The sequence below is a fragment of the Monodelphis domestica genome, chromosome 3 (assembly GCF_027887165.1).
Source record: "Monodelphis domestica isolate mMonDom1 chromosome 3, mMonDom1.pri, whole genome shotgun sequence".
NCBI lineage: Eukaryota > Metazoa > Chordata > Mammalia > Didelphimorphia > Didelphidae > Monodelphis > Monodelphis domestica.
In genome coordinates, this window is record NC_077229.1 from 31,492,711 (window position 1) to 31,515,932 (window position 23,222).

A 23,222-nucleotide genomic window follows, 5' to 3' on the forward strand; every position below is an offset into this window, starting at 1 on the left:
GGGTAGTGCCCATGTCAAAGGAGTGAAGGGGGTTTATGAGAACTGTTATGAAGAAAGAATCGATAGAACTTGGCAACAGACTGGACATGGAGAGAAGCTGAGGACACCTAGGTCATGAAGAAGATGGCAGCGGTGCCCTTGATAGTATAGGAAAAGTTTAGAAGGGGGAAGAGAGAACAAGTTCCATTTTGGCCATGCTGAATCTAAGATGGCTGCAGGGCATCCCCCTAGAGATGAACTTAAGCCCGTTTGCCCAGGTAAACCATATCCTCAAATGACGATTGAGCCACCATCAGTCATTCTTGAAAGGACATGGAGAAACCAGTCAAGAGATGGAGGTTTTTAGATAAAGTAGATCATAGTGATTCCCTTGAAGTTTCTGCCCGAATAAAATGAATGCATTTAGGATAAAGGAAGTGGCCAAACTGGCTTGGTACTGTGAAGATTAAATTAACTCTCCCCTGCCCATTTTTTAGATTTAATCACCACAAGTGTCTACATCGAGTCGGGGAGGTCTGTGACCCATGTGTGCAGTAGTGGGTGATGAATCAGAATTGACTGACTGCCTGGGCAGTCCTAAGCAAAGCTTTAGTTGTAATTGGTCCACGTCAAATGGAAGGAAGTCACAGGAAACGATGAAAAGAAAGGGTCTTTAAAAATGCCAAGAACTTCCTGTGAAGAGGTCTTTCATCTTTGACTTGGCCTTGGAGGAGCTCTGACTAAAGACCTCAGACTGCTTCTGTTTTCTTTAGAACTACCACATGGGATGAGTGAAAAATGGCTGGCTCCTTTCCTGAATTTTCTGAAAGGACCAGCCTCAGGAGAGGCCTCCCTTCTTGAGAGTCTCCCTGCATCCCTAGGTCCTTAGCTCAAGGCAGAAGCCCCTCTGGCTAAGGACTAATTAGCCCTGCTTGGGTTGAGCCAGAGGTCGGAGCAAAATACTTAGTGTGTAGGCTAGATATCTTACCCTATCCTCTCTCTGATTTTCTTATTTTCACTCATCTACATTTTATAAATTGCTAACAAAATAATTTTGGAATTGATTAAATTCCTGATTAAATACCCTATTCTTGAATAATCCAACCTCTCATAACCCCTCACATTCTGACCCTTCCTTACAGTACCAGATTTCTCAGATAAGGGTTTGAAACCCAAGCTAATAAGAGTTCTGATTCCAGCCGTCAAGATGGTAGAATAAGGGACGTTTCCAAGCTTGGCCAAATCCACCTCCAAACAACCACAAAGTAGGAAAAGAAAGTCTCAGAACAAATCTTGAAGAGGCAGAATCAATACAAGATGGACTGAAGAAGGGTTTCAACCAGAGAAGACAGAGGTGAGAGCAGTGGAAATCCAAGCCAATAGACAACATATATGCATGTATGTGTGCCTGTCTGATTTTTCTGTGTTCTCCTTTTAAATAGTGAATTACCGAAACATACTATTGAAGAACAACCTCCCTCTGGGTACTAGAACTCTTGCCCAAGTCAGCATAACTGTTCCAGCGGCTAAGCAGACACTCCCTGTATTGTGAACCCCTCAGCTAGCTGCAACTGCCCAATCTCGACATCCTGTTGTTCAACATTTCATGCTAGCCCCCTAGTCAAGCCAGTGCGGCTCCTCCTTTGGGGGCAGCCCTAGTGCCTAGCACGCTAGTAAACAAATGGTGATCCTTTGCTTACTTGCATCGTCTCTGTGCCTCCATTCTTGGGGGATTTTCTTGAACCCTACACTCTGAGATTTACACATCCCCCAGTAGGTAAGTGGTCAGAGGAGAGGAGCATTTCTCCAGAAATGCAAATTCAAATGCTAAGGTTTCACCTCACCCCCAGCTCCTTCCTTTTGTTCATTTTTACTGTCTATAGCTTCCTTTACATGTTTATTTGCATGTTGCCTGCCCTATTAGATTGTAAGCTCCTTGAGGGCAGGGGCTGCCTTTTGCTTTTTTGTAGCCCCAGAACTTAGCAGAATGCCTGGCACAGTAGTATGTGCTTAATTGATGTTTATGGATTGATGTCCAGGTTAGGATGTTGAAGGGCTCTCCTAGCTCTGGAGGGTAACCAGGATGGGAAGGGACTTTTGTGTCAAAAAAGGTTAGGTGGAAGGGCCTCTGAGGATGGTTTTCCTGGACAGCAGAACTCAGGTGGGAACTTGCTAGGTCTCCAAGTTCTTAAAGGGCTAGCTCCTGCACAAGGGATTAGGTTTGGTCTGTTTGGCCCCAAGGTAAGAGGCCATGTAAGCTGGATGCCAGGTGAAAACTTGCTCCCAATGAGTTATCTCCCAGCATGCCCTGGCTCAGGAGAGGATAGCGGTACCTCATTCCAATACCAATGGCTAATATTTACCCAGTGCTTAAGCTGTGGGGAGCACCGTACAAATACTCATTTGGTCCTCTGTTAGAGAAGCTGAAGCTCCTGCCCAAGAGTCTCTGGGATTTTGCAGTGAGTCCACTGATCCTGTAGTCAGTCTACTAACAATAAGCAGGAACCTTCAGACTGCTTCCCATGGGTTCAGTGAGAGATGTATGCTTTTTTATAAAAGCTTTATTGAAATGTGGTTAAGAGGTATGACAGGGTGACAGCAATTCAGTGTTTCCAAAATGATACAACAAGAGTGCCTGAAAACTCGGGCGCACAGAATGAATACTGGAGTGAGGTAACCAAGGATTGATCTTGGGGGTCCAGGCCGCCCACTGATAAGCCAGAGGGGGCCGGAGCGCCTAGTCTTGTCGCTGATTCGCTGGCGTTTCCTTGTGAGGTGGAGCTCAGGCCACCCACCCTGGAAATTGGAGATTCCCTTAAAAAACAAAAGCTTTCCTAAATGGTTGGCACCTGCTGGAGCCTTCCATGATCATTTGGTTTTGAGATCTCAGCCATGAAACGAGTCTGGAGGGTCGCCTGTCCTCCTACATACTGATTGGATGATTCCCAACAGCGCCAAACCACCACCCAAACCTAGGAGATGGTGATCCTGTTAGTGCCCGGCTGGCCCTCGGAGTGCCCGGCCACAGCTGGGATGATGAGTCCGCTGCACCAGGAGGTCCCTGAGGGGTCCTTTTCACATGATCCACACCCGCGTGTTGGTAATTAAAAAAAGAAAATGCCTTTATAAGCCTGCGTCATATCTCTACTCTATGCATCCCTCCCTCCCCCCGCCTGAAACCCAAGTGCGCTCTGTGCTTGTGAGGGATGGGGACAGGCCAAAGCTGCTTCTGCCAGCTCGCCCCCAGCCAGGGGGGCAGGCCTACTGCTTGGAGGCATCGGCTGCAGCTGAACCTACTGTCACATCCAAGGCCGGCGGAGAACCTTGGCTGGGCCCAGCTACCTGAGACAGAGCAGCCCGCAACGGTGGTTTGGGCTTCATTTAGTATTCTTTTTTGGGACGGTGCCTAGTGGCCATCAGTGCCCACTTCTGAGGGGCCCCCCAGGTCTCCCCACACTCTGGATTGGCTTTGGTCAATCTTCTGCTCCTTTTACGCCATCCTTTGTCAGGGTAAATGCCAGCAGGTCGTACGGTCGGTCAGTGGCCACGGCTGGCCTGGCTCCTCAGGAGCGATCTTGCCAGAGGGCGAGTGGGAAATGTCTCAGAAGGGCATGGAATGAAGACCGGGGTGCGGGCACGAAGCTGCAGTCGGGTCACGCTGTCCTCTCCCAGCTCCCCGGCGCTGGCGGCCTCGCCTCCCGGGGCTTCATATGGGCTTGTACAGCAAGGTGGTGACGTATTTCTTCTTGTAGCGGTGGGTGGCACTGAGCACCATCACGCCGTCCTTGATGGACAGGGCATACAGGTGGTTCAGCATGACGTGGTTGGGCTCGGGGAGCAAAGCTGGGTCACACTGAGAATACAAGAGGGAAAGCCAGTCAGACCCCATGGCAGAGAGCTTTGGTGGGAATGGGGCACGCTGCCACCCCACTGGAGAGCAGGGGGATGTCTGAGGGAAAGGAAAAGGGAAGAAGGGGGGGGGGGAGAGAGAGCATATGCTGGAAGCCCCATTTCTCTCATTCAGGAGGGCAGCCACAGAATGTGGACAGGGCGAGTCCTCTCCTGGGAGCCCATGCTGGGTCTCAAAACCAACAGGTTCCACTACGCCATGGCCATGAAACTCTTGCCCTCTCCTATAGACTCTGGAAGAACATGTGTCAAAGAGGACTACGGAGCAGCATCTACTGGGGAAACCAGGCCAGCAATCACCAGGCAGTTTACCGGGCTGGGCTTTATGTCCAGTATCAACTTTCCATCAACCAATTTCCCCACTGTGGGCCGTCCCTCTGGAGTGGAAGCAGTTTTAGGCTCCAAGGGAAGCTCCAAAGCAAAAGGAAGCAACCTGCTCCTCACTCCTGGGGGTAGCCTTGGTTGATGTTAAAGAAATGTGCAGCCTGGAGAAAAGGCAACAAACCCTGGGTTTTTCCTAATCTAGAAAATGCTGTGCTGAATGCCCAGGCTAATTCTGGAAGCTTCAGAGGACACGCACATTTCATAGGCCAGGCTGAGCTATAATTAAAGTAGTAACTCTTCTTCCTTTGTGAGTTGAAGAGTCGCCCCAAATGATATCCTTAAATCTTGGCATGCTGGGATACGAGTTTGGTTTTTTGGGGATAGCTGGTGGTAGGCAAAGTGTCTCCTAATACTGGAACCTTCTGGAACCAGGGCTGTGAGGGACAGCATTTGGAGGACACAACAACCAGGCCATTTCTGCTCAGTTAAATGTATGAAAGAATTTAGCTGGAGAACAGAAAAGTTCTTTAGCAAAATGGAAAAAAGAAAAGATCAGACTCTAAGAAAAAAAGTGGAACATCCCATAGCCAACAGCTAAGTGGCCCATGGCCACTGGGACAAGCAGCTATGTCTACCGGCTCATTGGCTGGCAAAGCTTTGAAAGAGAAAGGCTGGAGACTGGAGAACCTCTATTTGTACTCACTGAGATGCCGGTGTCCTTATTGAGGATGACCTGGAGCAGGTGTGGGGGAAGGATGGGTGGAGTTTTGAAACGTTCCTCTGGCTTACAAACATAAGGCTCCTGATGGTAGGGTCCTGGTGGTGAACTTGAAAGCTCTGCCAGGAAGATTATGAGAAAAATAAATTTATTTGAGAAAAGTTCAGGTGATTTATAGATTCATTGGGTGCTTTGGGTTTTCCCTTCCTAGAGATAAAGGGATCCAAGGTTCCCAGAGAAGATGAGAAAGTCCTTTACATTCTGGCTAAGGGATTGGCACATATTTTAGAAGTGGCCACTGAGGTCCTAACATCAGAGCATGGAGAGAAATGGAGTGAGAGCCCACCAGTCACCACCCTTCCCTGAGGATCATGATCTGGGCTTCTTCCAGGAGCGCTGGTAAACGCTTGAAGAATAACTGAGTATGCTGGGGGAAATTTGGACAGAACAAGGAAGAAAACCCCAAGCCAGGGGTGCCAGCTGTGGCACCAAGGTGGCCATGTCAGTACATTTTAAAACTTCATGGAAAGCTTCTTATCAGCTTCCCATAGCTTGGCAGATGGTCTGGCTTGGCTTAGGGGACCTTGAGGTCCCCTTCCATGAAGGGCACCAACACTGTGAAGGCGCCTCACTGTCATGGGATGGTGCTGTGGTCTCATCAGCACCACCTTTGTGGCTTTATCTTAGGAAGCTGTGCATGACTGGGTGAGGATTCTGCATGCTGGTTACTCAGCTCTCAGGCTGTTTCAAAGTGAAGTTTGATGAATACTAGCAGAGCACCAAACCCCAGGGGGCTCATTTCCTTAGGAGCAAGCCTATATTCAAATAACCTGATCACAGCAATGTAAAAATGGATACTTGAATCCAGGACTTCAATTCCCCAGAAGCCCTTGCTCCACTTCCCCAGAATGCCCTCTAATCTCACTGAAACCTCACCTGGGCAGAGAACGAGATGGGGTTTTTAACCTGATTGCAAAGGCTTTTGTGGTTGGCCTTTCCTGTTTCTGCTTGCAAGCAGATGCGGCTCTTTTGATAATGTAGGTGAGGTTGTGTCTAGGCCTCTCTGGGCCTAGACACGTGTTTTTCTTATTCTGTATTTTCTTTAATCCTCAACCTTTAATAAACCTCTAAAAATATAATACTCCTTGCAGAGAGAAACTAATTTCTACCTGCCTCAGTATCCCCAAAATTTTAATCTTTACAGCAAGGAGAAGCTAAGAAAGACTGCAGAAGATGCAGAAAACTGAGAACAGAGGAGTGACCAGAACTCAAAAGCTTTGTGGAGCACTGGTTAAGGTTTTCTTCCAGAAGGCAATCAACACTGAGAATATCTCACCGCAGCGGGGGCAGATTCAGGGGATCCCCCTCCACAGATCTCAAAGCAGGTAGGTTGCTATTTGCATAAATCAGAAATAATAAGCAGCTGTTTCTCTTATAGTCATAAATGCCTTCCTACCTGGATAGTTGCTATTTTTCAGGTTTTCAAATCCTGTGTGAAATCATACTAATCAGCAACATAATAGTTGTCTTTTCTCTCACCAGAGGCTACCACGATTTTCAAATTCAATGAAAATAACAGGAGACCCTAATGACTATGATTCCGCCAGTGCCTGAGAGTTCTCATGAGACAAAGTCACTCCTAAGGAGAATAGTTGCTGGAAAAAGCTAGTTCAGTAAGAGCCCCTCGTAATTGGTTAAAACTGCCATGCACAGAGGGGAGAGGCCGTGTGTGTAAAGGCTCAATTACAAATCCACCTCCAACCCTGAACTATGGGGTTCTATTTGTGTTCCTAGGTAATTTGCCTCCCATGAAGAGTCTGAGAATGCCACCACACACAAGCACTTTCTGTGCAAACAATCTCTTAACTCCTCCACTCAAGGACTGACCCTGCCAAATGAGTCAAGGGTCCCATCTGGCCATATGGCTGACGGTGTCACACGGTCAGTCAAGAACAGGTACACTTCCTGGGACAGGCCCACCTCTATGCACGGTATAGAAAAGAACTCCTCCATAGAAACTCTGACAAGGACAGCTTGTATGGGTAGCCTGGCTTCCCCCACAGGGCTGGAAACTGGAATCCTCCAGTTGCCCTCAGACGTACACCTGGCACAGGAAGCGGTCACAGCTGGTTGTCCAGGTCACCTACCCTGGTCATCCACCCCCTGATGAGGAGCTGGTCTGAAGGCCTGTCTTTTCAATTTTGTCCCCGGTTTGAGACTGACCACTACTACCAGCCTTAGAGTCTGCTTTTATTAGGATAGGTCTCTGCGGAATAGTCACAAGAGAAGTGAAATACCAGCGTGGTTCAGACCTAATACTAGTTTTGGAGTTGGAGGAAAAAGGCTCAAATGTTTATTTTTGAGCTCAATGGCCCCACGTCTCTCAGGAAGCCATTTCATTTCCTGGGCCTGTTTCCTTGTTGGTGCAGGAAAGCTTGGGCCCAGAGATTGGTCCCCACACCCTTCCCAGCTCTAAATCCTATGATCACAAATAATCATCAATCAAACCAGAGAGAATTTCAGCACCATTCCTCGTGTTCTAAATGTTCCCTGAATGTAGGGCACAAAGGAGGCCTGAGAATACACCAGATAAGCTTTGGCTGCAACGCTGCACAGTCATGCTCCCACCTCTATGTACAGTATAGAAAAGAACTGGTTTTCTACCTGAAACATCGGAGCACTTTTGGGAATCCACCATTAAAGCATCAAACACTTCAAAGTCAGTCTTCTTCACCTGAATGACATTGTTGACTGTGCCAAGCTGGCTGGTCACTACTGGCTGGAAGAGGTAGACAGGTAGAAATCACAACATGGAAACCACTAATTTAGAGCATTCATCTATTGGCTACACCAGTGGCTAGTCTTAATCAACAAAGAGGGTCAATCAATACCATTGCCAAGCTCAGCCAAGGGAAGAAGTCTTTAATTGCCTTGGCAGAGGTGGTGCAAGGCCCAGGGGCCTTTGTGTGCAGCCACTTAGAAGGAAAGGTTTGTTATTCCAAGTGTTACCATCTAGAAAAAAAGGAATCTGTACCTCAGAGGGATCATAGGTCCACTGACCATCCACATAGAACTTGTACTGATGCTCTCCTTCTGGCAAATCCAGTATAGCTACAAAGTTGTTGTGGCTGTAATGCAAAAGGAAGGAGATCGTTTGGGTTGGATCACTGTCTCTCTCCCAACCCCTCCAATTTAAAAAAAATCAATACTTTCAGTGGCTTCCCATAACCACCCAAAGAAAAGAAATGAACAGAATGGCCACCCAAGATGAAGAAAGCTCAGCTACAACAGCAGGGAAGGTATTTTCAGATAACTAAAGCAATTCAGTTCAATGTTCTAAACACAGACCTGAGCTACAGGACCCAACAGAAGAGTAGAAACACCAGAGACAATTCCTAACAAACTGCCTTCCCTCATATTTTTACATTTCACGTGGACTGCCAGACGCTGCCACATACCAGAATCTGTTTCCTGCATCTGTTTTAAATGCATCAAGAATGTACAGTGCTACAAGGGGCTGTGTTCCTGCTGGAGAACTGGCCTTGTTAGGATGACTGGGGAGAGGTGGGACCAGCTTGGTTTGGAGAGGAAGCAGCACACCAAGAGAGTGGTTTACTTTCTCTTTTGGGAAGGTGGCCTGGGACCACTTACATCATGGGCTGGGCTGACCATTGTTTTTCCATCCGGTCATCAAGGAGGTTGTAGTTCTCATTAGGGCATGTTTTTTATATACAACTGAAGTTGGAATCTAGTGGATCCAGGCCCCAGAAAGACTTTCTGGATCTCTGCCAATGACCCCTCTTAACAAGATGCTTTTTCCCCTTTCTAGGAGCAGTCTTAGTTGAAAACTCTATGTTTTATGTCCAAAGATGTTAGTTGTTTAGGGAATGGGAAGTCTTAGGTTATTCCTATGGAAAGTTGGCTGGACCCCAGAAATTTGGATGTGACCTTCTGAATTACCATACAAGCTATTTCCTGTTTGGTATCTCCAGCCAAAGCTGTCATTTATGGAGTTCCATCAAAAAGACAAGCAAGTGAACTTCATATAGAAAAACTGCCACACGTACCTTCTCGTGAGGGGAAGTTTAGTCCAGTTATTGAAGGATCCAGATAAATAAACCTCTTTTCCTCCCCCTGTCCAGCGAAACACAGTTGGACGAGCCTGGGTGGGAGCTCTGTCATTCACTTCCAGATCATGCTGCCATGCAAGGAATTCTTCCTTTTCTGGAGCCTATAAGCATTGAGATTTAGAGGTCACTAGTCCCCTAACAAACGCAATAGCATTAGGCAATGAGAAGTTTTCTAATTTTCCTAAATGAAAAAGCTTGGTTTGGAAAGAGATCAATCTCAAGATCGGTTTAATTTTTGTCAATTTATTATCCTAAGGGAGATTTATGGGACACAAATTTATAAGTTACTACCTTAAAGCCGTCAACTCATTAAAAAATATTGGTTATCCAATACACTAAGGAGTGTAAGGTAAAAAGTTCAGAAAACTTGTGAGTTACTCAGGGCAGATAAGAGTAAAAAAAAACCCAACAACTGTCGCTCTCTAGAAGAATATTCACCTAATATTTTAACCAAGTAACCAGCAACTTCTTTGACACCTTTTATCCCAGACTGGCAGGAGACCAAAGAAGTCTGAAAGAGCAGAAATTTCAGGTTGAGAATGTGCTTAGAGAGCTCCCAAAGAAATGGGTTATCAGTCTCTGTTAAATGTGGTTAACAGTTGATAGAATTCTTCAACTTGGTAAAATAAACATCACTCCTTTATACTGAGTAATTGCTAAATTAGTTTTGTATCATACTACTAGATGGGCAGCTAGGTGGCATGCAGTGAACAGAGTACCAGACCTGGAGTCAGGAAGACCCGAGGTCAAATTTAGCCTCACATTTCTTAATTTCTGTGACCTGAGCAAATCACTTACCCCTGTTTGCCTATTTCCTCATCTGGCAAAGAAAATGGCAAACCATTCTGATATTTTTGCCATGAATACTCCAAATGGGGTCACAAAGACTCAAATACTACTGAAATGACTGAATAACCAAACAGGCAGAATTTTGTTCTATTTAAAAAACAAAACCAAAAACATTTCCAACATTTCTTTTCCCTGCTTCTAATACTGGATATTTAGGATGCTTAGATGTTGCTTTTAAATGGCTTATCCTTCCCTTCCTCTAGTCATGGAGGACAACTTCCACTGGAATAAATAATCAACTCAACAAGCTGCCCCAAGGGGTCAAAGGTCAGGCAGAAATTTAGAGCCACAAAGACTGAGGCTCTCATCCTGCCTTTAATGTTATTAGATGTGTGACCATGGGCAAGAGGTGAATTTCCTTAGGTCCAGTTTCCTAATATGCAATATGGAGACCACGATGAGCCATTTGGCACTCTGAAAACTTTCTACGAGCTACATGTCAAATTCAAAATGAATATTTGATTCAAGAAGCAAACTCCAAGCTAGGGAATGTGGAAATGAAGCTATTACCCAACCCAATAATCAAGAAAAGTACATGATGAGGTGGGAAAAAATCCCCTAAATCATGAGAGCTCCTACCTAAGAGTGTACAGGTCTCAAGAGTGCTTTCCTCACAATGATCCTAAGAGGCAGGTAGCACAGGTGTATTTATAACTGACAGGAGGAGGTTCCAGTTCAGTGACAGACCCCCAGAATCACTCCCTTGGTCAATGGAAGGCTGGGCTTAGAACCTGCACTGCTCTTTCTCTTACCCCTATATGGCCTCTTCCCAACAGGTGTAATGAATAATTAGGGCACTTGAAGGACAGAGAGGTAATTAGATGGTAACCAAGTAAATATATTTTAATATTAAAATTGCCCTCCTTTCCATGCTCCTTTTCTCCTAAGCTGTTAACACTGTAGGACAACAGCTGCTAGTTTCTTAGGCTAGATTGTGTTTAGTATCAGTTGCCAAAGCTACACAATGTCACCATCACCTTGAAGATGTCACAGTGGAGGAAAATTGGACATGGTAGAGTTGGCAGGAAATGACTTTAAATAAGGAATAAAGGGGCACCTTGACTAGTCTTTAAAGAGCGAGGAGCTAAGAACTCTAACTGGAAAAAATATTGTATATGGAGAAAGATGACTTCACTCCCATTTGCCTTTCCAAAAAGAAAATTAATTTTCCTTGGTTCTATTTTATAGAAAAAAGTTTTTCTCAAAGTTTGATTTTATTCTGAACTAAAACAACAAGCAGAATGAGCATATGCATTCATACATGGGAGAAAATAAAAAGAGGACTGATGAAATTTCAAGTCTCAATTATGTACTGCTTGATTTTCTTTTAAGTACAGAACAAAATCAACCTGATAGCCTTGAAGTCATCTTCCTTGTTCTGGCCTTTTTTCTCTTCTTTTTTTTTCTCTCTCTGATTAATAGAAAAGATACCTCAATGACTCTTTACTTTCTTTTAATAGTAGAAATTTCAAGTAGAAATCGGGCACCACAGAAAGCTCTGATAGTCTGTCACTAGGCTAATAAATAATGTGACCTCTACATAAGTCAACAAACGAACCTGTTTGCAAAGAAAAGGCACCAAGTTGTGAAATTATAAAGTAGCAGACTGGGGCAGCTAGATGGCTCAGAGGATTGAGAACCAGGCTTAGGGACAAGTCTTGGGTTCAAATTTGACCTCTGACACTTCCCAGCTGTTGGGCAAGTTATTTAACCCTGTTGCCTAGTTAATAAACTCTTCAGCCTTAGAACCAAAACATTGTATTGATTCTAAGATGGAAGGTAAGGGTTAAAAAAAGAGTAGCACAAACTGACTTAATAACTGCTAGCTTTTTCACTTTAATTAAGCAAGATTTTGAAAATCTGTTCCCGAGCTGTCTAGTGGCTTTTGTGATATTAGGTATTCCTACTCCCTTGGGTCGATTTTTTTTCCCTCTCAGTAATTATATATTTCTCCTTTAATTGCTAAGAGCTCCTGTGCACCTTTCATTTTGTGAACTGTCCAGCTTAATGGAGACATGTCTCCAGAGAGACCTCTTGTCCCAATGCTGGGAAACTTCCTGCAGGAGCCCTTAAGGGGGGTAAGGAAGAGGGGAAAAGAGCCACACAGGCTGTACCTTGATCTCTTCAGAGTGGAAGAGGTCAGCATCCTCGGGGCTGTCCATCAGGATCTTGGGTCTGTCCCCATCTTTGGTCGTGATGGCTCCCCCGGAACTATCCCTCCGGGCTGTCTTGTGGCCTCCCTGGCGCTCCATCCCAGCCCGCTCACTGCTTGTGTTCCCCATGTTGGGAGTCTGGGGGGACACAGCGAAGACCGGGGGAATCTCATGGGTGGGGGAAGGGAGGGAGGGGGAAGGAAGACCCGACACACCAGGCTGAGAAGGAAGAAAGGGAGAGAGAGGCAACTACCCCTAGTCTGTGAGGGAAGGTCATCTAGCACCTGGGGAGTAGGGAGCGCCTCTAGGAACACACTTAGGACAAGGACACACACAGAGGCAGGGACGCTGACACTGACGCAGTGGGGAGTCCGAAGTAAGCGCACCCCCGCTGGGACCTGACATCGACGTGACACTCCAGGAAGGGTGGGGGACCTTGACACTGACAGGTCCTACGTGGGGAAGGGGCACTCTGCTGCACTCTCCCTTCCCCCATGATGCGCACACTTGGTGGGGACGCTGAGACCAAGACAGGGGAGGGGGCACCGATGGACATGGGTGACAGTAAGGGAACAGGAGGCAGCGGAAGGAGCGGGGGAGGGGGTCCTGATCCTCATGTGCGTGTCACACATGCAGGCTCCTCACACTGACACGCACGAACAAATACACGCGCACACGCAGGGACCCAAGCTGGGGGCACATACACGGCGGCACCCGGACACGTCATAGAAAGGGAATGCACGCGCGGGGAGAAGGACAGGGAAGGGGAAGGCCCCCGCTTCCTCAGGCTCTTTACCTGCTGCTGCTGCTACCGCCGCCGCCGCTACTACAGCTCCTAGAACCGAAAAAGCCCCCGCCAGGCTACGAGGCGACGTCTCCTTCCCGTTGAGCAATTTCCGCTTCCGGTCTCCTGACGAGTCCTCCGAGCCACGGAGAGCAATAGAGGCGGAGCGCTCACAATGCCTAGTGAGCCGCCACTTCCGTTTCTGGTGGTTGCGGCGGCCCTAAGGCTGTATCAGGGAGAACTGTGCCAAGCAAGATACCATTTCCGCTTCCGATCTAGGGCACCGGAGGGGATGGTGTACAAGGGCGCAAGAAGGGGCATGGCTAAGGGCGGGGATCTCGGGGCAGGCTGGCGCTCCAGAAGTCCCAGAGCGAGCCTTTGAGCCTGCGCAGATATGCGCTCCGGGTGGCTTTTATCCCAGATGCACCTCACGTTTCTATAGCCTTCCAAAGCACCGCTAGGTGGCGCTCTGCGAAGAACTCTGGAGTAAGTATTTAGTTTAAGTTCGAATCCATCCTCATACCTTGGCTCAGCAGTGTGACCTTGGGCAAATTATTTAACCTTTCCGAGCCTCAGTTTACCCACCTATGAAAATGTCTTTTTTCTAGGATTGTTGGGAGGATCAAAATTTGATAATAGCAAACTTTAAATCATCATATAAATGCTTGTACTTAACAAAACACCCTCCTACCCAAGTTGCAGAGAAGGCTACAAAACATCACACCAGATATCTACTTTATAACTCTTCCTTTCCTCTCCCCTTCTCCCTTCCCCTCTTCTCCCTTTTTTCCCTCTTCTCTCCCTTCCCCTCTTCCCTCCCCTCCCCTCTCCCTCTTCTTCTCCCTCTCCCTCTCCTCCTAAGGCAGAAGAGCAGGAAGGACTAGGCAAGGGGGGTTATGTGGTAGGAAGTATCTGAGATCATATTTGAACTCAGGTCCTCCTGAATCCAGGCCTCTATCCATGGAGCTACCTAGCTGCCTCTGGATCTTTTTCTAGATGAAAACTTATGCTGTCTCCTCTGCAAAAACGAAAATATTGGATTGACTACATGACTTCTAAGATCCCTTCCACGTCTAAAGTCCAAGATTCTACTAAGCTGACCTCATCATCAATCCCATAAAGAGGAGACTCTAACCTTGGCTTTGTTTGAGAGATTTCCCCTATGAAACTCAGAGGTGGGAGCAATGACTCAGATTTCTCAAGAAATTCCAGATCCCCTCTTTCAAGAGTCAAGCTTCTCCAGAACTGAATCTGGAACTCTACGTGAGCCCTTGTGGGAGGAACAACCCTTCCTCACTCCAGGCCTTGGGGTGTGGGTGTTGGGTTTGTGTAACAAAAGTATTAGGGCCAGGGTTTCAAGTCGTTGGACTCCAGATTCATCACTCTTCTTTAATACATCCTACAAATAATGACATCCTGGTTGAGGCCAGAGTCCTTCACAAGTGGCCCTGGCTGGGACTCTTTACAGAAGGAAAGAAGGATTTTAGAGACATCCAGTCTAATGACCTGTGGATTCCTGGATTTTTAGTCCAGCAAAATACACATCCTTACTCCTTAGTAAAAATTAAAAGAATTTCTGTAGTTTCCACAAAAAATACTAGGTGTTACAGACTTAAAAAACCCCAACAAAACAGCTATCATTTATATAATGCTTCAAAGTTTGCAAAGAGCAATTTATTTTGCTTCATTCAATCCTCCCAACAACCTTGAGAGGTAGGTGCTATATTATTATCCTCATTTTACAGAAACAAAGCAAGAGGTCAACTGCCTTGTCTAGGGTCACACAACTAGTGTCTGAGGCAGGGTTTAAATTCAAATCTCTCTTCTATTTCGCCTCCTCAGTTCCTTATATCTCTGTAACTGTTTCAAGTCTCTGCCTATCAAATCCTCTTCTGGCATCTTCTTTCTTCTATCTTCCTGCTCCAAAGGTGACAAGCTCACCTCCTACTTTAGTGAATATCTGAAGTAAAATCCCTCATGTCTCAGATTCCCACACCTTGGAATCCTTTTCTGTATTCACTTCCTCTCTCCTCCCTTCATCTAGGCTTAGAAGACAGATAAAGTGACCTTCCTTCAGGCCAGGTCTAACGCTTCTACTTGGGCCCTACATCTTCTCCCTTCCAAGAGCCTCTAGGACTGGGATTCTTACCCTAGAGCTCAAGGATGGATTTCAGAGGAGTTTGCAGATTGACTGAGAAAAATGACATCTTTATTTTCATTGACTTCTAAGTGAAATTTAGTATTTCCTGCAATTAATTAAAAACATTATTCTGAGAAGGAGGCCATAGGCTTTACCTGATCGCCAAAGAAGTACGTGAAACACACAACAAGCATTGAAATGATTTCTCTGTGTCAGGCTCTGTGCTAAATGCTGGGGATTCAAAGAAAGGCAGAAGACAGTCCCTGCTCCCAAGGAGCTTATTACAGTCTAACAGGAGGGACAATATGTAAATATGGATATGCAAAAATTATATATATAATATATGTATATGTAAGTAGACATATTCAAATATGTGTACATACACATACATATATTTATATACCCATGTAAGCTAATATTTATGTAACACTACATGCCAGGAACTGTGCTAAATGTTTTACAATTATTATTTTATTTGATCTTCACAACAATTTAAGAGTCAGGGACTAGTATTAGTGCTATTTTACAGATGAGGAAACTGAGGCAAGGGTTAAATGGGTTAAATGACTTGGCCAGGATCATATAGATAGAAAGTGTCTGAGGCTAGTTTTGAATCAAGAATTCCTGACTCCAAGATTAGCACTCTATCTACTGTGCCATCATTGTTCTCTCTCTGTCTCTGTCTCTCTGACTCTCTGTCTCTCCATCTCTCCATCTCTCCATCTCTCCGTCTCTCTGTCTGTCTATCTCTGTCTCTCTCTCTTCCCTCTCTCCCCCTTCTCTCTCTCTGTCTTTGTCTCTTTATATATGGATATATATATATATATATACTTATATATACATACTTATATATATATATGATAAATTAGAAATAATCTATAGAGAGAAGGCATTAGAATTAAGGGAAATGGAGAAAGACTTCCTGTAAGAGGTGGGCTTTTAGCTGGTACTTGAATGAAGTCAGACAAGCCAGGAAGCAAAGGAGGGAATTTCAGGCCTTCTGGACAGCCAGAGACAATGCCCGGAGTGTGGAGATGGAGGATATTGTTTGAGGAATAGCCAGGAGGCCAATGTCACTGGATTACAGAGTACACGAGGGTGGGGTTGGGGTGGCAGTGGCATAGGAGATATAAATTTTAGACAACTGGAAATGTAGGAGGGGGCTAGACTTTGAATCCCTAACAAAGGATTTTCCATTTGGTTCTAGAGGTTAATATAGGGAGCCCCTAGAGTTTATTGGGCCACAATAGGGTGTATTAAAGGAGAGGAGGGAGTGGTGACATGATCAGAGCTGCATTTTGGGAAAATCACTTAAGGGGCTGAATGGAGGACAGATAGGAGTTGGGAGGCAGACCCACCAGTAGCTATTGCCATGGTCTAGGTCTGAGGTGATGAGAGCCTGCATCAGGTGTGAGAGCAGTATCAATTTAACATAAAAAAGGTTGAGACATCCCACCCCCCTTGCTGTCTAAATGTTTGCCTTGTTAATCACTCTGTACCAGATCTGCAATTTCTATTTATCTATTTATGGTTCCAGTACCTGTGAACACACTCTACTCTCCTAAAAAAAAATCAACAAAAAAACTTGCAATATTTCCTTTGATCCAGTTGACCCCTTGAGCTCTGGCTCTCTTAGAGTGCTCAATTCTGGGCTAGATTTTTCCTTTTAAATGTTTGCTATAAGGGATAGCTTGTAGTGTAGGAGAAGATGGAAAGATACATCGAAAAATGCAGGTGATGAGAAATGAAAAGAAAGAAGTCAAAGTGAGATTAGAAAGAAAGCCGACTATCGAGTACTGTTTGATTCCATATACTCACTTCCTTCTCCTGGCTTTGGGCTTCCTGACAACCCTGCTGAAAGTGCCCTTTTAAAGGTCACCAGAGATCTCTTATTTGCTAAATCCAACGTTCTTGTTTGGCTTTTCATCCTTTTAAGTTATATCCTTCTCCTGGATCCTCTTCCTCTTGCTTTGGCAATGCTGCCCTCTCCTGGTCTTCCTTTTGTGAGTCTGGTCAATCCTTCTCTTTCCTCTGCTAAATCCACTCATTTTATGCTTCCTAAACATGGTGTCCTACTGGTTACTACCCATTCATCGCTTTCTCCTCTGTCTTCTCCCTCTCCTCTTCCTCAGTATCCTTTTTCTCTTCCATCCTCATGGAAGCCAACCCACCTGCATTCACTCACAATTATATAATTCTTCCCCTCTTTCTAATCTTTGATCTTTCCATATCTACTAGTTCCTTCTCAGCTGCTTACAAACATGTTTCTCCTCCCCCATCCTTAAGCTGTCACTTAACCCTTCTTAACCAGTTCTTACCACTCTTCTGCCTTAGATTAGAAGGTATTGATTCTAAGACAGAAGGTGAGGGTTTAAAAAAAAAAGGAAATGCTTGTCGACTGACTTTAGGTTCTTGTCCAGATACAAATTGGACTCGATCGCCTCTGAGAAACCTTCCAATGCTCAGATTCTGTGATTCTTTTCTTACTCTAGCTGAAAAATAGATCACTGTGCTTTTTCTCCCTAATCTCCATTTTGAAGGTTGCCTACAACCAAGCTCTGAAGGCTTTTAGGCTGACCTTTGGTAACTGGATAATCTTTCAGTGCAATAAGACCTCAGATTTCCCTTGCCCTCTGGGGGTGGCAGATCCTGATGGTGTCGATGACCAGAGTTAAAATTAGAGACACTGAAATGCCCTAGGGGAGGAAAATCAGCTCTTTCACATGGACAGCAGGACAAAATTCAAATACGTCTCCCGGACAGATTTCTGAGCTCCTCAGACACATTCCACCATCGCCACACATTTTTGTTATCCCAGAATACTTTCGTGTGCCCTTTCCCAGTTAACACGATTCCTTCTATACATGGCTCATCTGATGAACCATCAAGTGTTAGAAGCTTGAAGTGCTGGGAGGATATTCATTCGCTTACTAACATCTAGAGGGGCCCCTTGTCTTTGCCTTCTGACAAGTGACTTCTATAATAAAGTTTAGGGCTGACAAGACAGTCTATGGTCCCTCCAGCCTAATTCTTAGGCAGATCCTCCTTCCATAGGGCAGCTGTTCAGATACTTAAAGACACACTAGGTAGGTCCATCACTCAACAACCTCTCTTCCTTTAGTTCCATTTTATTTTTTTAATTAAAAAATTTTTTTTTATTTAATTTTTTTTAAACCCTTACCTTCTGTCTTGGAGCCAATACTGTGTATTGGCTCCAAAGCAGAAGAGTGGTAAGGGCTAGGCACTGGGGGTCAAGTGACTTGTCCAGGATCACACAGCTGGGATGTGTCTGAGGCCAGATTTGAACCTAGGACCTCCCATCTCTAGTCCTGGCTCTCAATCTACGGAGCTACCCAGCTGCCCCCTCTTTAGGTCCATTTTAATTCAAACATCTCTACACCTGATTCTAGTACCAGTTATCTAATGACCCCCACAAAATTCTCCCTCCTTCCTTAAAGTATGCGGTGATTCACAGTTCTGTTCTTTACTAAGGATCAATGGTTCAATGGGTAAGGCTCTAGATCTGGAACCAGGAAGACAAGTTCAAATCTAGTATTGGACATTTACTAGTGGTGTGACCCTGGGCAAGTCACTTAACTTGTTTGCCTTTATCCATTGGAGAAAGAAATGACAAATCACTCTAGTATTTTTGCCAAGAAAATCCCATAAATTATATTGGTGAGCCATGGCCCATGGGGTCACAAAGAGTTGGAAACAACCAAACAACAACTTGTTCTGCCCTAATACTTGCTCTCCTTCTGGGGAATTTTAGCATTTATATTGATACTCCTTCAAACTCCTTAACTTCCCAATTTTTGAATATACTTGATTCTTGTGACCTACTCCTTCACTCTGTCTCTGTAATACAGAGATAATCTTTCCTGTGATCTTGTGATCACTCCCAAGTGTTTCACTTCTCTGCTTAGGAGTTCTGAATTTTCTTTGTCCTCACCATGATCTCCAGTCCTGGGTGCTATGGGAGCACCTAGTTGCCCAGGGAGGACTAGTAGTGCCTCATCCACCTTTGGTGTCCACCTATCACTCAACTGTCACCTGTTGCTCCTAGAAATTGTAGCAGGGCAGTGGCCACCCCCAGGCAAAACTGTCTCAGAAGACCTGAAGAAACAGGTTGAGGGAAACCAATAAGTCTTGAACCCATTGGTGAGTAAGGGAGATGTCTACCCAAAGTGTGTGAAGACTTCCCCAAGTGAAATGGGTGAATGAGAACAATTTATTCCATGGTTATGAAGGATTGTGGAGTGCCTAGAGGTTTGGTCAGTCATGGAAGATGCCAAGGTCATCTTCTGTATCCTGAGCCATTGCCAATTGTCCTGACTTTTTCCTTGTCACTGGACTTCAATGACTTTGGAAGAGAGAGTGAGGCTGATGATTGTGCAACTCTGCCTCTCTTAAATCCAACTCACAAATTACTCAAGACATGTCATTGGTCCTCTTCAAAAATGAAGGATGACTTCATGTAAATGAAAAAAGAGAAAGAAGATAGACAAAACACAACTGTCCTGCATCAGGATATATTTATTCCCTTTCCTGCCCAGGAGTATTTACTCCTTGGCCAACCAGTTCAACTCTACCCCATTGTCTGCAATTAAATTCGTTGCTCCCTTCAGCTTTTGCTTATCATTTCTTATAAAACCTCAATTGTGGTTTGCTTCCACCATCTAACCCCTTCAGTTATCTTCAGGTACTGCTGAGCAGAACTGGAGAGAATAATAAAATCTGTGATTAGGTCCACCACAAATTGTTGCTAACCATGAGCTGTCATGACAGCAAGGTCATCCCACTCTTCCCGTTTGCTTCCCTTTCTCACTCACAATTCTTCCAAATCTTTGATTTTCTTCTCAAGTCTTTCACACCTCTCCTTCCCCTCTGTTGAGGTTCTCAACTCATATTTCCCTCCATAAATGTATTACTTTTATCTTGGGCTTCCTTTTCTTTCTTCTTTCTCATTTTGCTTCCCTCTGACATCCTACCCCAGCCTCTTCTTTTTCAAAAAATTCCAGCATTTGGTGATGATGTGGGCTTTTTGTTCTCAAGGCCAACACTTCCACATCTTCATGATTCAACTGAAACTGCTCTCTGCACAATCTTTAAATTGCATAAGGGATTTTTCTCAATTCTTGACTTCTTGACCTCGCTGTAGCATTTAATACTGTAGACTAAATTGTCTTCCTGGATTCTCTCTTTCTGGTGTGTGTGTGTGTGTGTGTGTGTGTGTGTGTGATCAATCCTTGTCTCTCTTGGATCTCCTTCTGACTACTGTTCCTATTCAGTCTTTTTTTATGGAATCTTCATTTTATGTCATTCCCACACGCTGTGGACATTCCCATAGGTGTTCTCTCTCTCTCTCTCTCTCTCTCTCTCTCTCTCTCTCTCTCTCTCTCTCTCTCTCTGTCTCTCTCTCTCTGTCTCTCTCTCTCTCTGTCTCTCCCTCTGTCTGTCTGTCTGTCTGTCTGTCTGTCTGTCTGTCACTTGGTGATGTAGTCAGATCTCATGGGTGCAGGTGTAATAACTTGATTCCTAGCTCAATAAATGCCATGACTCCCTATTACTTCCAGGATCAAATATAAGAGCCTTTCTCTGACTTTTCCAACCATTCACTACTAGACCCCTTTCTATCTTTCCAGTCTCCTCACACCTTCCCACCCTTCTTATATGTCATGAGCCAGCAACACTGGCTTCCTTGCAGTTCCCTGAACTCAACACTCCATTTTCCAACTCCCTGCACTTTCACTGATGGTGTCCCCAGCCTGGAATTCTCTCCCTCTTCAACTTTAATTTGTGACTTCCCATGTCAGCTAAAATCCCGCCTTCTTTGAGAAGACTTTCATAATTCCCCTCAACACCACCTCTTAATTGCAAAATGTAATGGCCTTTTCTCAGTTCTTGAGGATTTAATGTTAGCACCTTCCCTCTGAGTTGATCTCCAATTTTTTCGGTATGTATCTTGCTTGGTCCATAGCTGTTTTTCTGTTGTCTCCTACACTGGACTGTAAGCTCCTTGAGAGCTGGACTATTTTTGCCTTTTTGTATTGATGGAGGTGGGCAATAGGCAGAGACCCTCATGTTCTGAAATCTTGTATTTCTCACTAGTTAAGCATAAACTGCAAAATCTGTAGTTTTAGCATTAATCAAGCATAAATTGCAGAATCCGTATTATTAATCAGTTAACCATTCATAAACACTTGTAATGGTTCTGTACTATATAATGTACTGTTCTGCTTTGTGTGCCAGCTTTATGCTGTTCTCTGTAGCACAAATCGCTTGTATAGTTCTGAATTGTTAGGCATTATTAATTACCTAGAGTGGTCATCTGCTATTCTGTATCTCCCTCTCCCGCTATGTTCTCATTTTTGATGAAGGCATTCCATAATCTCCTACTCTGACAAATGATGGCAGGTGGACAATGGGGGGAATTATGGGACATGTACACTGCTGTGCTCTGGCAGTCCAGCAGAACCCCCCAAACCTGCACATGCTCCTTATGCCTTTCCTAGTGTCCTTAAGATAACCTTTGATGTGTCAGACCCCAAACCACACTCTACCTGAATTTGGGTCCACCTTCTCAATGCACATTTTATGGGGTTTTCAGCCTTTAATGCCTGTAATGTTGAGGGGTGGACTATTCTGGGAAAAGGTGGAGATTTTCCAGGAATGGGAGGTGACAAGCCCCAGACTCTCAATAAATATACAAACCCTGATCCACATCTAGAGGCTATTTTATCAGCCCCAAGGCTATTCTACCAGCCCTGAGATAATTCTACTAACCCCTAGGCCAGTGATGGTGAACCTTTTAGAGATGGAATGACCAAACTGTAACCCTCCTGCTGCATGTGAGCCATCTTCTTACCTCAGATAGGGAAGGGAGGAAGCACTCCCACTGGGCTGCTGAGCAGAGATTTGGGTGATGGGAGAAATAACCTCAGGTGTGTATGGAGAGGGGGAGGGGAGCAGCCCCCTCTGGCATGTGAGCCATAGGTTCACTAACATGGCCCTAGGCCATTTTACCAGCTTAGGCTATTTTATTATCTTAAGAACATTTTTCTAAAGCACAATTCTTTCTTCTGGATTTAGTTTGGAGCCTCTTGTTCTTGGAGGGAGACTCTGCTACAAACATGGGTATGTTTTCCTACAAATAGTATCCTCCATGCTTAGCATGGAGCCTGGCAAATAGTAGGTGCTTAATAAATACTTGTTAACTGGGGGGTTCCTAGGAGATGCAGTGAATAGAGCTCTGAGTCTGGAATTAGGAAAACCTGAATTCAATTCCAGCCTCAGACATTCCAGCTAGTTGTGCAACCCTGGACAAGTCATTTAACCCTATTTGTCTTAAATTCCTCAGCTGTAAAATGAGCCAGAGTAGGAAATGGCAAACTACTTCAGAATCTTTGCCAAGAAAAACCAAATGAGGTTACAGAGAATTGGATATGGCTGAAAAGGGACCAAACAACAACAAATCCAGTCCTAGTCTCTTTCCTGAGCTCCCAGGAGAGAGCTTAAATTGGCAACTTCCCATTGGACATTCTGAACTGCATTTCCCATAGGCAACTCAAACTTAGTATGTTTGAAACGGAACCTTCTTTCCCTTCTGCCCACCTACCTCTATTCAAAACTTCAAAACTTTCCTGCTCCTGTATGCTGGCCTCTCCATCCTTCCAGTCATCCAGGTTCATGAGCTTGGTGCCACTCTTTCTTTCCTCACCCCATAGAGCCAATCATTTGTGAAATCTTGTAACTTCTTTCTCTGTATTTGTAACATACGTACACTATGTTCTCACCATTCACATGGCTACCACTCTAGTTAAGATTCTCAATCCTTCTTCCCTAGAGCTGGCAGTATCCTTCTCATTGGTTTTCCTGCCTCAAAGTCTCTCTTCTCTGTAATCCTTCCTCTTAGTTGCTCAAGTGATTTTCCTAAACTGTTAATCTGCCCATGTCCTCCCCCTCTTCTACCTTGCTCATTAAATGGCAGTAGCTCCCTGTTACTTCCTGGATCAAATATAAAGTCTTTTGGCATTTAAAGCTCTTCACAACCTGGTCCCTTCATATCTTTTATATATTCTACTGTCCTCATTGTTGTTCATTCGCTTCAGTCATGTCCAACTCTTTGTGACTTCATTTAGGATTTTCTTGGAAGAGATAATGGAGTGGTCTTCCATTTCCTTCATCAACTCATTGTACAGATGATGAAATAGAGGCAAACAGAGTTAAACGACTT

General features: G+C 44.8%; 1 protein-coding gene across 3 annotated transcripts; it reads right to left on the reverse strand.

Moving 5' to 3' along the window:
• Positions 1-2,482: 2,482 nt before the first annotated feature.
• On the reverse strand, positions 2,483-12,977 carry PRKAB1 (protein kinase AMP-activated non-catalytic subunit beta 1). 3 transcript variants are annotated; one of them, XM_056821655.1, is made up of 7 exons: positions 12,347-12,612; positions 12,024-12,200; positions 8,998-9,161; positions 7,965-8,058; positions 7,595-7,709; positions 4,916-5,049; positions 2,483-3,832 (listed from the first exon to the last, which is right to left on the reverse strand). In XM_056821655.1, the coding sequence occupies exons 2-7, from the start codon at positions 12,189-12,191 to the stop codon at positions 3,686-3,688; spliced, it is 822 nt and encodes a 273-aa protein (XP_056677633.1). In that variant the 5' UTR covers positions 12,192-12,200; positions 12,347-12,612; the 3' UTR covers positions 2,483-3,685. The 3 variants fall into 3 exon arrangements, with proteins under 3 accessions (XP_056677633.1, XP_056677632.1, XP_001363048.1); XM_001363011.4 differs by lacking the exon at positions 12,347-12,612 and adding an exon at positions 12,859-12,977 and having other exon boundaries at positions 2,484-3,832; XM_056821654.1 differs by having other exon boundaries at positions 12,024-12,561.
• Between the last annotated feature and the right edge of the window lie 10,245 nt (positions 12,978-23,222).

What these genes read in the sequence shown, in the direction of transcription:
- PRKAB1 (XM_056821655.1), bottom strand. Translation starts at nt 12,191, where the DNA reads ATGGGGAACACAAGCAGTGAGCGGGCTGGGATGGAGCGCCAGGGAGGC. An exon ending in AAAGTGCTCCGATGTTTCAG is followed by an intron (nt 5,050 to 7,594) that starts GTAGAAAACCAG and finishes TCTTCCTGGCAG; the next exon opens with AGCTTTCAAGTTCACCACCA. An exon ending in ATAAGGACACCGGCATCTCA is followed by an intron (nt 3,833 to 4,915) that starts GTGAGTACAAAT and finishes TTGTATTCTCAG; the next exon opens with TGTGACCCAGCTTTGCTCCC.